This window comes from Pongo abelii, chromosome 9 (genome assembly GCF_028885655.2).
Source record: "Pongo abelii isolate AG06213 chromosome 9, NHGRI_mPonAbe1-v2.0_pri, whole genome shotgun sequence".
NCBI classification, from domain to species: domain Eukaryota; kingdom Metazoa; phylum Chordata; class Mammalia; order Primates; family Hominidae; genus Pongo; species Pongo abelii.
Window position 1 is genome coordinate 124200623 of NC_071994.2, and position 18593 is coordinate 124219215.

The 18593-nt window shown below is 45.1% G+C and overlaps 1 protein-coding gene across 12 annotated transcripts in view; it reads left to right on the forward strand.

Annotated features, from left to right (window-relative positions):
• GRIK4 (glutamate ionotropic receptor kainate type subunit 4) overlaps positions 1 to 17150 on the forward strand; it is a 472259-nt gene extending 455109 nt beyond the window's left edge. For all 12 annotated transcript variants that reach the window (XM_054525265.2, XM_024255906.3, XM_054525260.2 and 9 more), the window contains 2 exons: positions 12443 to 12561; positions 16340 to 17150. In XM_054525265.2, the coding sequence (XP_054381240.1) occupies positions 12443 to 12561; positions 16340 to 16696 (476 nt within the window). In that variant the 3' untranslated portion in view covers positions 16697 to 17150. The remainder of the gene's footprint in view (positions 1 to 12442; positions 12562 to 16339) is intronic.
• Positions 17151 to 18593: the final 1443 nt, after the last annotated feature.

An 18593-nucleotide genomic window follows, 5' to 3' on the forward strand; every position in this document is an offset into this window, starting at 1 on the left:
AATAAAGTTGGATGATTGTCAGCATATGTTAATGTTGCTCTATGACAACAATGAGCTAAAGGATGGCGGGAAAGAGCGCCGTCTCTCCTCCATCTGCAGGGAAACAGCAGTGGTATTGTGCTCTGGAGCTTTCTAAAGTGAAAATGGAGAGGTGAACCTGGGGCCTAGAGCAGAAGGACCTTCTGCTTATCCTTCCTCTGATTGATAAGTGAAATAGAAGAAATGTCTAGGTATCTTTCTTCCTAGAAACCCTTGATCTCCTTCTCCCCTCACCACAGTGGGTTGAGGGCCTTCTGTGACTTTGGACAGAGCACTCAATGCACTATGCGGCAATCTTGGTCTCCTCTACTCAGTTGCTGGCACCTTAGACCCAAACCCAGTCTCATTTGCTTCTGTGGTCCTAGCCTCCCCAACAGAGCCAGGCACATAGTAGTTACTCAGTGTTTGTGGGATGTGTGATGAAAACTGCTGCTAGCTGTCAGAAGCTACCAATTGTTGTGTTTTCCTGGGTCATGCTAACATGACTCATGAGACTGTGCTTGGAGTTACTTTCCCAAATAGCCCTCTCACCAGGAGCTGTCCGCTCACACTCAGTTTTTCCTCTGAACAGCTGACGGAAGGCGTGCGGTGGTGCAGAGGTGCTGGAGAAGAGGGAGGCTGGAGCCACACAGGAGTGGCCAGGGGCAGTGCAGGGACCCTCCAAAGGATCCTGTCGTTGACCCATCAGGTCCAGGCCGCAAGCTCTGGTCAGCTCCAAGTCTCTCTTCTCTCCTCCTCCTTACTAGTCCGGGATTTCCTGCTTTCCTTTCATTTTTCAACCCTATTCCATTTGATCTCTTGAGCTTTGTTTCCCCTTTAGACTCGCTACTGAGTTGATCGCATCTTTCCAGTTCCCTGAACCCTCCCTGAACCCTAAATGCAGCCCCAGGACCTCCTGCTTTGTGTACTTAGTTATGTGTATTGATTTGCATCTCCTGCTCCTTCCTGTGGAGGAGCAGAGGGCAGCCCCATTGGCAAGCTCTGGGAAGGGGATCCACGATCTCGGTGACTTGCAGTCTCCACTCACAGACCTTGAGTTAGACCATCTCTCCCATTCCAGATCTTGCCCAAAGTCCAAGGACCCTTTCTTTTCATCCCTCCCCACCTATCTCTTAAGAATGGAGCTCATTAAATGTTTACCCTCCTGCATATGTGTTTGTTCTACTGACAGTCACTAGGGTAGTTCTCTTCCCTGAGGCAGTTTTGATAGGTTTTGAATGGACATTGGGTCAAATGGACTCCACTCCATAGATGTCCTTGTGATAGTAGACACTCTGAAACATCTTTGAGCCTCAGTTTCCTTCTCTGGAAAATAGAGGTAATAATAGCATGGCCACTTCCCAGGGCTGTTGTGAAGGTTGAATAAGATAAATCATGTTAAGCATTCAGCAAAGTGCCTGGCACAAAGTTTATGGCAACGAATTTTATTCCAAAATCTAGGCCTGAACGAGCAATTAAGGCACAATGAGAGGTTTGAGTAGTGTCCTCAAGCTGTGAATGTGCCCATCCATCCATTCTCCCTAAGGCTGAAGGGCTCTTCAAAAATCAACACTTAAGACATATATTTTCTGTCTGTTGACATTTTTCCCCCCTATAGACAATAAGCAACTCAAGGACAGGGACTGTGTCGTATTATTTTTTGTGTCCCAATGCCCAGAACATCACCTGCCATCAGTATTTGATGAAAAAATGAACAGCAAATGAATAGATAAATGAACAAGTGAATGAGCTAGCATCTCAAAGTCCTCCTGACTTTGGAGGAGGAAAAGTCTGGAAAGCCTTATCTTATGATTGTTTCCTTTCAAACGGGTGCCCAGCACCCCAAGTGTTGCAATGGAAAGTATTCATGTAGTTCTTATTGCTGCCAACAAACAGCATGGTAAACTACTGTGTACCAGGCACTGTGCGAGGCTCTGAAATTACCAAAAGGAATACAACCTGGCCTTGACCTTAAGAGGCTTAGAAGCTAGAGAGAGGCATAGATAGTTGCTGTAATGGTTGCAGTGTGGGAGAGTTTTAATAGCGGTATAAAGAGAATGTCTGGAAGCCCGGAAGAGGAAGTGATGAATTCTGTGGAATGGTCAGGGAAGGCTTTAAGGGCACATGGCCTGGACCTGGAAGCATCCCTTAGGAATCGCTGCTTTAGGACTGTTGTGAGGCACAGGTGTTACACTGAGAACTTGGTTTGAATAGGTAGGATGAGGTTGGACTTAAGAGATTGTTGAAAACCGGGTAAAGGTACTTGGACTGCAACCAATCTGTCTCACGCTTTTTCACAGGAGGAACCAAAAGCAGAGGAGACTAAATGGGAGCTGTTGGGATCTAGGACATTGTCTAAAGCAGCCTACTTGTTTGGAATTTCCTGGAAGTCTTCTGTTCTGTCCTAAAAATACATGTGAATTTTGCATCTTACTCTGTAATACAGGCATATTTATTTAATGTAAGAATGTTTTTTCCCACCCAAGCCCTAAGTAAAATCAGTGTCCCAGGAAGACGCCCCATCATCATGCCACAGCTTTGCCAGACTCCTTGGCACACCAACAGTGCCCTGAACTGGGTTTGGGAGAATTGCCAGTAGCTGTCAAAGGTTCTGGGGTGAGATGTGGCACACGGAAAGCTGGTGTGGTGGGACGGAATTCTGAGCTCTTGGCGGCATTCATGGTCCCAGGGGATAGTTATTGCCTTGGGAGAAATCAAGTCAAATTATTGGCTTTAAGTTCCAAAATAAGTTCTTAAAGCTCACAGCAGAGATAATGTCCTTGGAGAGCGAGGTTTTTGATTTGCTAGAGAAGTATTTTGGAATACAGAAGGTTAATTCCTAATAGGATCTGGGCAAAAAGTTAATGCTGGAAGTTAGAGTGAAAAAAAAAAAGAGAAAGAAATAGAAGAACCAGGCCACCAAGTCTGCAAATCAGATAAAAGGATGCCCTGGCCAGGACAGGAGCTTCTGAGCAGAAAAGGACATGTTAAAATGTGGTTGGTCCCTGCCCTCCTGGGAGCCGGAGAGAGGCAGATATCACTCCCAGAATTAGCTGGCTATTCCAAGAGTTCTAAAGAGATTTTTACTTGTGCAGGGGCTGTGGGTGGTACATGTGGAGCAGAGAAGAATTAGCATCTGGAGAGTTTGGCTGTGTAATGGGCTTGTACTGTGGCATGACGCATATTTCTGGAGTTTGGCAAACCCCAGAAATATGTGCCATGCCTTAGTGAAGTGGGTGACATAAGAGGCGGCACATAGGGACCCAAGGCAGAGGGCCCAGTGAAAGGCCTGAGTTTTCCTTAACTCCAGACAAAGATATTGGAAATCTAAGTGGACTACAGCATAAGACCAGACACCTACCCCCACCCCAATACAACGACACAACCGCAAACCTGAAATACATCCCGGGAAGAAGAGGGAATGGAGAAGACACTGGATTTAAGTGAATTTAAACATGAAATGACTGAAAATTCTCTATGTTTTTGGCCATGTGGTGGAAATGGAAGTTGGAGGTGGAATAGAAATATAAAGTTATAATTGTTGCAGTTGTTGGCCTTGGAAACAGTTCCGCATCCACAGAGGTCTAGATGGTTCCACAGTTTTTGGAAGATGGCGCTGACAGTAGAGTTCAGGATGGAGGGAGAGGGGAGGCAGAAAGGGAGATCAGGCTTCCAGGAAAGATGGAAAGAAGTGAACAGGAGGCCTCTCTCCACTGCACTTTAGGACCAAATGTTCCCTGGCATGAAGAAGAGAACTGAACAGATGAAAGGGAAAATAAACAGTGGAAGTCATCCTGTCCAGGTCCCAAATGCATCCGAAGATTTCTGGGTGCTAACAACCAGCCAGTGTTAACTTGTCTCTCCACGGTCATCCTTTGGAACAAGAGGGTGAGCTGTATTAATAAGGGGCAATGTTTCAGAGTGGGGCTGTCTGGGAGATGCTATGCAAATCACTCTGAAAGCCAGGACTTCAGCTACTACTGTCCCAGCCATAGCTGCTAGTGCCAGTTCAATGTGGTGGCCCCATTTGTGCCATGGCTGGAGCCCAAGCAAACATTACTCAGAGAGGCTAAGAGGCTTCTTGGCCAAGCGAAACTGCACCTGACCTCTTCCAAGCCAAGTAAGAAGCACTAGCCCGAAACGGGAGGTGCCATTGCTTGGTCTCTCTCTGGTAAATTAGCTGTCAAACTTACTATGGTATATAATTCGTTGTTAAGGGATTTGGAAAAACACGACCAACATGACCCAAAAATCTCTTCCCTTAAATCATTTTTTTTTTTTTCTGAGACAGATTCTCATCCTGTCACCCAGGCTGGAGTGCAATGGCACGATCTTGACTCACTACAACCTCCACCTCCTGGGTTCAAGCGATTCTCCTGCCTCAGCTTCCTGAGTAGCTGAGATTACAGGCACGCCCAGCTAATTTTTGTATTTTTGTATTTTTGTATTTTTAGTAGAGATGGGATATCACCATGTTGGCCAGGCTGGTCTTGAACTCCTGACCTCAAGTGATCTGCCCCACCTTGGCCCCCCAAAGTGCCAGGATTACAGGCGTGAGCCACCACACCCGGTCTTTAAGTCTAAGTGTTCACCAAGAATCAAGACCCAGGAACATTTTTTTCCTGTGTCTCAGACTGAACAGAGGGCAGTAGTTTTCACCTGCTTTCCCAAGCAGCTCCTAGGTGATCTTTCTTTTTTAGAATTTGAATCAGTTGGCTTTCACATGTGCCTAAAGGAAGGAGAGAAATATGGAATGGGCAGAGAGGGATAGAGGTGAAAGGAACTATTAGTGGGTCTGTTTTTCGGAGACCTCTGAAACTGAGAGTGGCTGCAGTTTTAATTAGAATGTACCAGACGACGCGCCAGTGCCTAACATAATCCTTTTCTACTTTGTTATCCTATTAAAATGCGAGAAATTTCAAAGAAAAGGAACTGGTGCTTACCCCACTTCTAATCCAATATTACAGCTCAAACATTACTGCCAAATTCCAGAGAAGAATCCTAACATTGTGATGATGCCACCAATCCCAAGTCTTTCTGCCAGGTCTTGCTTGCCTCTGGTAAGAGCCACAACATTACCCCTTTGCTTCCTCGCCCCCTCTGACTCTCCCTGCCCATAGCTGGGTGGCTGTCCACCTCCCTACCTCGCTAAAAAAATGAAACGGCAGATCTTATGGAAAACTGGAGATTACAAAAAGGAACAGGCTCCATTCCAAGCTGTTTCATTTTCTTCTGCCTTTTCTTTTCAAAAAACACTTATTTATTTATTTTCTCACTTAGCTGCTATAAAAGGAAAATATCGCTAGCCACTCACAGATGCCGGCATCCCAATTCAAGGAGATTGGATTACTGAAGTCTTTGTAGAACAATTGCTAGACAAAAAGGTGGTCGGTGAACTCCAAGGAAATTAAATACCTTTATCTTGAAAAACACGAGCTCACAATGGGGCTTCAAAGGAACATAAATACACCACCAGGCTGTGAAAATCAGGGTTCCCTTTCAAGAATGGAAAAGAAGCCAGTGGCATTGACTCACAGAATCCTTGGAAAACAGGAAGTTTGCTGTCTGGCACGGTGGGAATGGAAGTGTGAGACATCTTAGCAAGAGTGGGGGTGAGTGATGGGAGTGGAGGGGGCCCCGGGGATGCTTCCCTCTCTCTTTCTTCTCATGGGATCCAGCGTGGTTATCCTGGTTCTCTGGTTTCTCTGGAGAGAGCCAAGGCTGGAAACCTGAATGTGGGAATTTAGATAGTGTTTCAGAGAGATGCTGTGGAGGAAGCCTCTCTCTGATCAAATTAGATCTATTTTTGAGAGAGAGAAACTCCAGAGGGATTTCCAGAAACCATGATCAGAACAGAGGCAAATGGTAGCCCCATGAGTCTGCAACAAAGCAGGTCAGAATTGTTAAGACTTCAGCTCACTGTTGTCTGGAAACTGGGCCAAGATTAAGCCAACAAATCATTGATTCAAACATGCAATGTCATGTTCTGAAGGACAGAAGGGGATTTTATAAGCTGAGCTGTAGCTCACATGTAGACCCCCTCACCTCTGCCCTGTGTCCCTCTAGAGGTTCCCAGGAATGTGTTCAGTCATTAGGATGCCAGGCTGAGTTCTGTAATCACCCTCCTGCAGCATGAGTGGATGCCGAGTGACTGGGAGAGGTGGTGTGGAGCAGACAGGAGGGGACTGGCATCAGTTTAGATCTGGGTACTTCCACTTGTCAGCCGTGGAACCTTGGGCAAGTTACCTAACTCCTCTGTGCCTTGGTTTCCGTGTCAGGAAAATGGAGGTAAGAGTAGTGCCCATTTCACAGGGTAACTGTAAGGATTGAGTTAAAACATTTAGCATGCTGACTTTGCTCATAGTAAACACTCATAAAGGTCAGCTTTATATTTATACAGAGCATTAGCTTTGGAATCAAATTGATCTAGAATTCACGTTAGGTATGAAAACATGAACAACTTAAGTTCTCTGAATTTCTGTTTCTTTAACTGTAAAGTGGGGACAATGGGCCTTCTCTATGGTGTTTTTAATGATAATGGAATGAGATAGCAAATGAAAAATGAGGCACTTGAGCTCATATTTTGATGGATTATAAGCAACCTCCCATAGCTCATGTTTGGATAAATTGCAAAATTTATCAAATACCTCTCCCATCCCTCTTCTAGTTTGAGTCCCTTTTGCCTACTTTTCTCCCATTATTCTCTCCAGAATCTGCTAGGTCTAGTCACCAGATGCCTTGGTGAATACAAGAAGAAATGGCAAACATACCATTTCAACATGATGAATCACTTTGAATTTTCTGGGAAGATCATGTAGGTCAGTTTATATCTGGGCACATAAAGTTGCTATTTACAATAAGTCCCTGGAGATGGGACTATTTGATACACTTGCATGGCTATAGGTGAATATAGTTCTGAAACAGAAACTGCTTGAAAGCCATATGGTTCCAAGAATCCATGTTCTTGTCCAGTGCTCCTGATGAGCCAGTGTGGCACAGAGCTTCAGCACCATCATAGTGCCCAGCTCATGGAAGCTCCTCAGTCAAGATCTGTTGACCAATGACAAAGAGCAAATACATTGTCTTTTGCTGGGATCTCATGGCACTAGTCAGTCCTCTGTGCAAGTGGATTCTCTGCACCTGCCTCCATGGCTTTTGTGGCCTCTGCCTTTTTATTCCAGCCTTCCCTCACTTTTTGTTCAAAAGGAGCTTTCCCTCTGTATTTTAGTTGCAGATTTCCACAGTGGTTCGTGGAGATATGTGAGTGTTTTAAGGGCTAGGACACGAGTGTACCTGAATCCAAGAAGTGGTTATTAGCCAGACGGAACCAAAGGAAGAGATTCACATCTCTTCACAGGTGCTCTCTTCCAGGGTGCCATTCCCCTTTGTAGTTCAAGAGACAAAGAACATTATTCATTTGCATTTGTGACTATCATTTTGTGGGCAAAATATTTGCGGGCAATCTGCAGGTGACACCAAAGTTAGTATTTAGCCAACCAGGAGTTTGTGGGGAGAGTGTGATTCTATTTCAGTGAATGCAACTGATTGCTGGGGCATAGCTGAGCCTCAGAGACTCAAGTGTCAGGAGAAAGTCCCAGTTTGTAAAGCCATCTGCCTGCATGGCTTATGTGTGGTCCCATCTGAAGAAGGGAAGGAAAGAGATGACTAGATGTCTTCCCAGTCCCCCTTGCCGGTGCTGAGGCATCTGTGAGTGCCGCGTGGGCCTTGTAGGCTGGAGGGAGTTCACATCAAGGGCCCCTTCTGATGAATGTCGATGTGCTGTGGAAGGCATTTGACTTCTAGAGAATGACTGATGACAGTGTTAAATGGAACTGCTGCGCTCTCCGAACTCTCCCTTCCCACTCCCCGCTCCATCTGTTTTTCAACTCTGACTCTGCCAGCAATCTATTCTTGCTTCCTCTTTCCAATAACTTCCTCAAGGCACGAATGGTATACAAGCCTTGCTTCTATGAGGAGGAGGCCACTCAGCCAGGAATCAGGACGCTGGAGCCAACACCCATGATTAACATGCTGGCCATGAAATGCGAGAAGCTGGGAAAGAAAGACTATAGGGTGTTTCAGTGACTCATGGTTTCTACCAGCCTCCTGTTAAACCTCAACTCCCCTCAAAGCTTTCCCTGATCTAATAAAAATTATCCCAGTGCAGACCACATGCCTGTTAATAACTTTCCCAATACCCCCACCCAATACAGGCGGTCCATGTTGTGAATTGCTCATGTCAATATTCAGTCCCCTTTAGCCATCACTCAGTACAGTCTGGGCCATCTTCCTCTGTGACCAGGCTGGAGCACTCAACCAGGGCAGAGCACTCAACCAGGGCTGTCATGTTCTACCGTTATTTCAAACAAAATTTAATTAAAAAGGAATACATATGGGTCCAGAGCTTTTGGTAATGCAGCCCACTACATCTAGAATGTCTTTATCCTCTTTCTTTCTGCTCATTCTTTCCACAGACATTTACTGAGCTCCTATAATGGGCCAGGTACCATGACCGTGAGGTTATAGAGTTGAACAAGGCATGGTTCTTCCCCTCAAAGAGCTCACAGTGTAGTGGGAAATCCAGATATATAAACTAGTGTATTATTTTATGTATAATAGTGATAAACAAGGTATTATTAGTAAAACACAAAAGTAGTATACCTAAAAGTCAGGTAAGAGTAGAGAAGGCAGCCTGGAGGAAGTGACCTCCAAGCTAAGTCTTAAAGCAAAGGTTGAGGTTAGCCAGATGTGTGTCTGGGGAGTAGGGGTAGGTTCCAGGCAGAGGAATTAACAGGAGCAAAGGTATGGAAGGTAAGAGCAACGATGCTGTGTGCTGGGAACTATAAACAATTCTGTGTTACTTGAGGATGTGTCACAGTTAGATTTTGCATTTCAGAAAGATCAGTGAGGCAACTGTGTAGTGTGCAGAGTTGAGGAGGAAACAGCTACAGGCAGGGAAATAGTTTTAAAGGCTACTGCAATAGTCCAAGCAAGAGATGGTGGGTGCCTGAACTAGGGAAGTGACAGGAGGAATAGAGAGAAGGGTAAGAAATTGAAAAATATTTAGGAGGCAAAATCAGCAGGACTTGGTAATAGCCAAGACATGGAGGAGAGGCAAGAGACCAAAGGTAGGAAAATGAGAAGAAAATGTGCCCTGGGCCAATCAAAGTAGATTGAGGAGATCGGAAGAGAGCGATGAGAAATGGCTTTATAAAAAGCCAAGATGGGAGTGTGACTGACAGTGTCAAGTGCTAACAAAGGTCATGCAAGATCAGGACTAGAAAATTTCTATTAGGCTAGAAACAGAATGTTCATTGGTGACCATAGCAAGGGTGGTTTTAGTGGTGCAAGACAAAATTGCATGGGGTGAAGATTGAATAGCAAGAACAAAAGTATATTCAAAACAGAATTATTTTCTCCTTTAGATCTCATAGACAGAGTCACTTGGAGCTTAAAAGCTTTTTGAGTGTCCAAATTATGTTTGAGGTCTGAATAAAAAGTACTGGCTTCAGAATGCATAAAAGGAAACTGCAAAATTAAATTAAGACATGTTTAAATATCTCCAAAATGTAATATTGTTTCAACTTCATTAATCTTTGAATTTAATATTCATAAAAACTTCATTATATGTAGAAATAATTTTTTGGTTAGATTTTTAACTTTGCAACATTATTTTGTATGTATGTGCAATGATTGCTGAGAAATCACAGCCAATTGTAAGTTAACTGTTTCTTGCCACTCAGTAATATCAGAAGCAAAGATTTTTAAATGCATTTAACATAAGATGTGGGTGCATTTTGTTCTACTTGCTTTTATGTGAGATGGGTCCTCCAAATGTAAGTGTTTTTAAGGGCTTTTAGAAGGTCTTAAAATAGTTCTGATGTAGACAACTCTCAAAAAGCTTGGCCATGGAAGGAGAAAGAAGTATTGGATTAGACAGAGTTGGAGAGAGTAAGGAGGATTTCTTTGTCTTTAAGGAGGGAGAGACATGAGTATGTGAATGTACTGAGGGAGAGAGCCAGTGGAGAGAAGACTGGAGGAGGACCAGGGAGGTGACTGACAGGGAAGCAGGGGGCACAGCTGGAATACAGGTAGTGGAAGAAGACCTAAAGGGGAAAGAAAACCCCCTCTACAGAAACAAGAGGAATGTGAGACCCTCTCCAAGGGGGCCCTTGTCCTGTTTTCTTTTGTTTTTTGTTTTTGTTTTTGTTTTTGAGATGGAGTCTCACTCTGTTGCCAGGCTGGAGTGCAGGGGCACGATCTTGGATCAAGTGGCAGTCTTCACCTCTTGGGTTCAAGTGATTCTCCTATCTCAGCCTTCCAAGTAGCTAGGATTACAGGTGTGAGCCACCATGCCTGGCTAATTTTTGCATTTTTAGTGGAGACGGGGGTTTCACCATGTTGGCCAGACTGGTCTCGAACTCCTGACATCAAGTGATCCACCTGCCTTGGCCTCCCAACATGCTAGGATTACAGGCGTGCACCACTGCACCCAGCCTCTTGTCCTGTTTTCTATCTGAAGCACAACTATTGCCAAGTGATGGGGGCACCCTGTAGACTCTCAGCAGTCACTTGGGGACTCCAGTTACCTGAGCAGGTGGCCATCCTTCATGTCACCATTGTCATTTCCCCATTTACGGGGGATGTCCACCCAGCCTTCCTCCACAGGGGCTGGCAAGAGAAAGTAATTCATCCGTGTCGCACAGATACACATCCTAATACTCCAGTTCTCACCACCCCTAAATCTGCGGACTGAAGTATCTGCCTACAAACCCCAGCCAGCCCCTTGGTACATTCCCTCTTAAGTGTCCCTTTTGCATCCCCTCCTTCTTGTGGCTCTTGATGCTCCCAGAGTGAAAATCTTCTACCAAAATGACCCAGGTTAGAGGGACAGGTGTCAACATAAGATGTGGGTGCATTTTCTTTTACTTGCTTTTATGTGAGATTGGGCCTCCAAATATAGGTGTTTTAAGGGCTTTTTGCCCATTTAAGCACCTTCCTCCTGGAAGGTAGAAGTGAGTTTTTAAATGATCCCCTGTTTTTGATTATTCAAAATACAGGATTCCCACATTCACACAGGTACTCAAGAGTTGACTGTGGGCGTGCAGATCAGAGTGTATAGTTCATTTGGTGCATTCATCATGTGAGTCCTCAGAGTCATTCTAAGCAGATTTTCAGTTGTAGGCAGGGACGGCTACTGCACTGTGTTATTTTAAAAACAAAAATCAGACATCCACTTAGGGCTTTGTGAAAGGAAACCCTAGGCATCCTGAAATGGCCAGATAGAGCTATTTTTCCAGCTTTCCAAAGTGGCAGAAGGTAGCGTCGATTTCTGATCTGGCCCTGTGACTCATCTCATAGTGCCGTGCAAAGCTGACTGCCCCTGACATTGACAAGGCTCCATGTTCTGTGAGGACACTACTGACTGAACATTCAGATGTGCAAGCATTCCTGAAGAACATGGGACACAAGAGAACCTCCTGGATGAAAGATGCCTTTTGATTTCTGATTGTGGCCCCAGTTGAATCAGGGTGTTTTGTGTTTGGGTTTCTCTAATGCCAAAAAAAAGCATTTAATTACACAGCTGAACTCAATGTTTGACACAGTGGAAATGAAACACAGTGGAAAGTATATTGACTATATACTGTGTGCCAGGTATCATGCTTTGCAATGAGAACATGACCAGAAACGATGTCTGACTCCCAGGAACTTACATACTTCCACAATGCTTCTAAAATTACCAATTTGTAAACTAATTTTAGGAATGACTAGAAAAGAATCACCTGTGAAACTTCTGTAAAAATACAGATTCCTGGCCCCCATGTCCGGAGATACTGATTGAGTAGGTCTGGGGTAAGGACTGGGAATCAATATTTTTAGCAAGCTTTCTAGGCAGTTCTGATGGCAGCTGGTTTGTGAACCACTCATTTGGTGGGATACAAAGTTTTACTTTCCAAATAAGTATTTTAGTAACATGTTGACCAAGACAGGTAAACATAATTTTTTCTATCCATGGTTTGGTCAAAATAGTTGCTTTTATATCACATAAATACAATGTTAGGGAGATTGAGTAAAACTTTTATGAAACTATTAGAACTGACAGGTATTTTGGTGTCATGTCTCTCTCTATAAGCTGTCAGAGTTTGTGTGAGCCCTTTTCTTAAATGGTTCTCACCTCCCAGCCCCAGACACCCTTTGGTAAGCTTCTTGCCAGTGTCCTTGATTGATGGCAAGATCTCTCTCTTCCATTTTATTTCACCTATGCTGCATTTTTTCCATAATTAAATATCGTCAAGGACTGGGTGTCTACTTGAGCATCTACCATACTCAAGTTCTTGTTTGAATGATTTTAGTATTTTTGATAAAATGATTGTGTCTTCCTGATCTTTTACAATATTTTTCATTTGTTATCACTTTCTTACAGGCCTGGGAATGGAGAATATTGGTGGAATCTTTGTGGTTCTTATTTGTGGCTTAATCGTGGCCATTTTTATGGCTATGTTGGAGTTTTTATGGACTCTCAGACACTCAGAAGCAACTGAGGTAAACTTCAAAGGGGTATGATCGATAGTGTTGGCAGATGGGGTGAAGTTCACAGGCTCATGCACATATAAGGTTATTTCAGATGCTTACCACAGGAAGTGCAGCGAAGAGAATCCCAGTGCCCAGCAGAGGGGATTTGGATCAGTGCTTCATTACTTAGTAATTATGCAGCTACAGAAGGGGCACTTAACCTCTCTGGGCTTCAGAGTTTTCTTTGAAACAGCCCAACCAATAAATATGTGAAAAAGCTTTTATGAATAACAAAGCCTTCTAGAACCATCATTTAAGATGTAGTTGAGAAAAATAGGTGAAAGTACCAGGTTACTATGGAAAAGACAACCTCAGTCCTTTCATTCTGAGTATATTTTTGCCTTGCAGGGAAAGATCCTTAGAGATATCCCGACTCATGTGAACCCAAGAATTTTATCCCTCTTCTCGGGGATTTTGAATAAGTTCAATTCCCCAGCTGTGGCTTAGAGACAGGGTTAATATAAACTTTACCTAGGTTGAACAGTTTGAAAAGAAGGAAGAAGACTTTATGCCACTCTTCTTACAACCCACCCCAGGGAAGATATATAAATCCTTACATGTTAATTGCATTATTAGATTTTTTTTAAAGTTACATTAGCCTCTATCTCAGTCTCCCAACTCTGAATCTTCCTAAAAACCTTTCCTAATTGGCACTGGGGAAATATCTCACAGCAGGACAAACAGTGCCCCTGGAAGTCTATGGAGTCTGGCCTCACATGGGGCCTTAACACAACACTGCCTGCCAGTCCTGGTCCACTGTGTTCAGCCTCTTTCCTGTCTCCTTGTAGGACTTCCACGCTGTTGCCCATTCCTCAAGCCCCTCTGCTTCTTCATGCATAGAGCTTCATTTTACTTCCCATCTCCCAAGAAATCAGGAGTGGCCAGTCCTGAATAAAAACCCCCACTAAACATCTCCCCACAGCTCAGCCACCCTGCAGCTGCAGCAGATACCCCAGTCCTCCTGCTGTGTCTTCCTTGATCCTGTCTTTCCTCAGCTACTCCAGGATTATCCTCTTTTGCCCCTGTATTTTTTTCTGCCTGCTCTTTCTCCAGTCCACAATTATGAATGTGTCTGCCATATTTTAAAATAATAGGAAGATTACTATTGCTCTTGCTGTATCCCTCTCCTCTTCCAAACCAAGGGGATCCAGCTGAGATAATCTCAGTCTCTATCAATCACCTCACTCCCGATTTGGTCTGAAACCCAGGGCATCCTGGCTTCTCCCTACCCCTGCACTGAAAGGCCAATGCTTAAAGGTCTGACCCCTCCCAGTGGACCAAACCAAAGAGAATCTACTGGGCCTTATTGGACTTCGGTGTGTCCCTTGATGATGGGGATACTTTCTTTCAGAATCCCTCTTCCCTTGCCTTGCATGGCACCCAGCTCTCTTGGTTCCCCTCGTGTTGCTGTCTCCAGCTTTACTGGCTTTTTCCTTTTGCCCACCCCTTAAAAGGTGGTGGTCTTACTTATTCCCTAAGACCTACTTCAAGTGTTCCCTTCCTTGTGAATCCTTCCTCATTTCTCCTGCTGTCTCCCAGCAATTGGTCACCTTCCTTCTTCCTGACACCGCTGTAACCTATGCATGAACCACTTACACACCACGTTGCAACGATTTTGGTATCAGCCCCCTACTAGAGATTGAGCTGCCTGAAGTAAAGACTGTGTCTTTTATTCCTGTGCTTGACACACAGTAGACAGTCGATAAATCTACGTTGTTATAGTACTGTCACATGTAAGAGATTAGGCAGGTGGTACTGTTTTTATTGTAGTTATTACTAGAAGCATAGAGAGGTTAAGTGACTTGCCAAGAGTCTCTGCTATTTAGTTAACAATTGGGGGGTGTGATGGGGGCCTATAATCAAGTTGGGAAAACGAATGTAGGACATATTCCATTAAGTGACATCACCTCTCTGTAGCTGCTTCACATTTTGTTATTCTCCCTAAAGCTCACCCATGGTCTGGAAGTACATTGAAAAATTAAGCAAGTAGTTAGAGCAGTCCCAATAGCTAAAATAAAGAGTCAATGCTATGTTAGCGATTTGGCTATGGTAGAACAACTGTCCCATTGATAGAATTGGACGAAAGAACATGAAAGAACTGAGGACTTCTGCTCCCATATGGTCTAGGAAAGTGTCCTTTCAACTCAGAGTAGAGCACTCAACAGAGCATGTGCGGGCTTGGAGTTGATAGGTTTAGGTCCAAATTCAGGGTCAGCTATTAGTCAATTTTTGGCAACATACATAACTTCTCTGAGCCTCCATTTCCACATTTGTGAAATGGATATAGTAATAATAGTAATAGTAATATAGGCCCATCGGCCAGGCACAGTGGTTCACACCTGTAATCCTAGCACTTTGGGAGGCCGAGGCAGGTGAATCATGACGTCAGCAGTTCAAGACCAGCCTGGCCAACATAGTGAAACCCCGTCTCTACTAAGAAATACAAAATTTAGCCGGGTGTGGTGGCATGCACCTGTAATCCCAGCTACTGGAGAGGCTGAGGCAGGAGAATCGCTTGAACCCAGGAAGCGGAGGTTGCAGTGAGCTGAGATCACGCCACTGCACTCCAGCCTGGGCGACAGAGCAAGACTCTGTCTAAAAAAAAACAAAAAAAAAAAAAACAAAAAAAAAACAAGCCCATCTATATTCTTTTTTTTTTTTTTTTTTTTTTTTTTTTTTTGAGATAGCATCTCACTCTGTCGCCCAGGCTGGAGTAGAGTGCAGTGGCAGTATCTTGGCTCACTGCAACCTCCACCTCCCGGGTTTACGTGATTTTCCCCACTCAGCCTCCCAAATAGCTGAGATTACAGGCACATGCCACCACGCCCAGCTAATTTTTGTGGTTTTAGTAGAGACAGGGTTTCACCATGTTGGCCAGGCTGGTCTCAAACTCCTGACCTCAAGTGATCTGCCTACCTCGGCCCTCCAAAGTGCTGGGATTACAGGTGTGAGCCACTGTGCCCAGCCCTATCCTGTATTCTTCATCCACAATTCTGAAACTTAAAAGCTTGGAGAGTTCCAAGTTCCTTGTAAGTTTGATGCAAATGCACTCAGTGGCGACTTGGCTTGACTTATGTTTATGGCCTTTATCTCACACGGTGTGAGATGTTGCTACAGAAATATTAGTGGGTTTGAATTCAAGTCTGCCCCAGACCCACTGGGTGTGATACATACTATACTGTTTGTGCACTGTATTACCCTCCTCTTGTTTTAGTTATCATGAGGATACGTCCATCTCCTGCTATAACCGGTTGGCTAAAAGAAACCAGAATCCTTAGCCTAAGGAACAGAATGTTCATAGAGACATGGTAGCCTTTTCAAATACTTGAGAGACTGACATGTGGTGGAGGAATTATTTATTTAGTAGGCTTCAAGGTCCAAACTTAGCTGGAATCAATGGATGAAATTTTCAGGGACAGAAATTGTTAGCTCGGTGAAAGGAAGCAGCATTTAATGGAAATGTGCAAAAAAAAAAAAAGAAAAAAAAGTGAGATCATTGTCTTAGAAGGTGTTCAAACAAAGATTGGAGACCAGCTGGTGGGGCTCTTGAATATTATGATATGGAGGGTGTTTGAACATTAAATGGGAGTGGAGTGAGGAGATGGACTGAAAGGCCTTTATCATCTTCATACTTAAGATGACACGATTCTGTGACCGCTGCCCCCCTCATCCCTCATCCCAGCGGACTCGCAGGGGGCCCACGGGGGCTGGTTGAGAGGCTGGGCCCTGACCTCGCTGTCTCCTTCAGGTGTCCGTCTGCCAGGAGATGGTGACCGAGCTGCGCAGCATCATCCTGTGTCAGGACAGTATCCACCCCCGCCGGCGGCGCGCCGGAGTCCCGCCGCCCCGGCCCCCCATCCCCGAGGAGCGCCGACCCCGCGGCACGGCGACGCTCAGCAACGGGAAGCTGTGCGGGGCAGGGGAGCCCGACCAGCTCGCGCAGAGACTGGCGCAGGAGGCCGCCCTGGTGGCCCGCGGCTGCACGCACATCCGCGTCTGCCCCGAGTGCCGCCGCTTCCAGGGCCTGCGGGCACGGCCGTCGCCCGCCCGCAGCGAGGAGAGCCTGGAGTGGGAGAAAACCACCAACAGCAGTGAGCCCGAGTAGTCCCGGCGGCCACAGGACGCACGGAGGTCGGGCGGGGCGGGAGGGGCGGGGCGGGCGCTGCTGTCAGCCGCCAGCCGGGACTTGTACAGCGTCGACACCTCTCCAGATCTGGGATCCAGTCACTTTTCAAAAAGATCAAGGAGCCTGACGCCCCAGCCAGAGACCGCGCCCGGTTAGGGAGCGGGGTCCACCCAGAGACGTTGCACCCAAAGGGCAAAGGACGGCCCTCCCTCCTGGGCACAAGGACCCATCTTCTCCCAGTGGGCCTTTCCCTCTCCTCAAAATAACAAGAGTATAGGGTGGGGGGTCCCTACCCAGACCAGTCCAATGAATTGGTGGAATAATCAGTTGAATTTCCCCCTAGTCAGGGGCCAATGTACCCTCCGTCTAGTTCTTACAGAAAAAAAAAAAAAAAAAAAAATTAAACTAAACAGGGAAGTTTTTCTTTTCTGGATTTGTATATTTTTGTTAATGTTCTTTTCCCTTTTCTTTACTCCTCTCCTTTTCTTCTTTGTCATCTTCTCAGTCCTGTTAATTTGTTTTGTGTTTTTTGGAGGGGGAGGCTGGATTAAGGAATGGAAGCCTAAATAATCCCTATTTCTTCTTTTTCCTGAATTTTGGAATATTGCGTTACCAGTGCATCCGATTTCAGGTGCTTAACTCTCCTTTCTGTATGGTGACTGGGGGGCCTGCAGGAGCACAGGAGAAGGGGTCTTGGGAAGAATCAGATGGAGAGTCTCAAATAAAAGTCCACTGAAGTAAATTTTTAGATGCCAAAAAGCAATTAACTCATCCTGTACTCAGACCTTGAAACGCCTGGAATGTCAAGGGTTAATCTGTCTTTTCTTTCCCTTTCTCTTTCTGACTTTCACTATTATTGGGTTTGATTTGATCTTTTTGTGAATGTAGTCTCTGAAGACAGACAGGGGAGGAGAACAGAATGCACAAAGTATCCTAGGACTTCGTTTAAGGAGCGGAAAGAGTAGATAGATAGAATTTTCCCATACCATGGCCTTGGCTTCCGGTGGAACGTGCCGTTCACAGAGGAGGAAGGACTGGGCCACCCCGTTGGTATGGTGCATACTTTGTCAACTGCATCTCTTTTCAACCAAACTCAAATGAGTGGCTGCCTATGAAGCCAGACCCCCAAGACTATCATGGATTGGGTGGTTTCTTGCTACTTAGATGTGAGACCTGGGTGCAAGTGTATGTGTGTGTAAGTGTGCGTGCGTGTGCGTGTGTGTATTTATTCAACAGAAAGACCTTAAGTACTCAAGAATTTGCTAGGTTCCTGGGAGAGAGGTGGAGTCTCCTAGTCAATACACGGGCCTGGGAACCAGGAACTCTTGAGTCGTAACCTCAGCTTGAGCAGTAGCCCTCCCACCTTGTATGACTTTAGGTAAAGCATTTAACTTCTCTTCCATCCACCAAATAGGAGTTACTGATGCTGTCCAGGTTACCAGGTGACTGCTAGTGACTGCTCTCCATGTGAGAAGTTTGCAGAGTCCAGAGCACACATCTGATGGGAGGGGTGAGGCTTTCTACAGCTGCTTGACCTTTGCTTGGCTTCACCAATTGGGAGTTTCACACAGAGAGTTCTCATTGGCTGATGGAAAACAAATTCTATGCAATTTCTGATTGTAAACTTAGAAAATTCAGAGAGAGAGAAACAAACAGCCGCTACCATCACCTCCATCTCCACCACCGCTGCCACCACCTTGAATGGAATTGTCCTCACTTTTGTTGCTGTTGCAAATGTACTAAAATAAAGACATCTTTGGAAGATGATGAGCTTAATTCATGTTTTTGCCATTTGGGTTGGTCGGCATCCTCTTTATGCCAGGACAATCAGTTAGGGCTGCCGTCCTGGGGCCAAATGGTACCCTGATTATTCCTG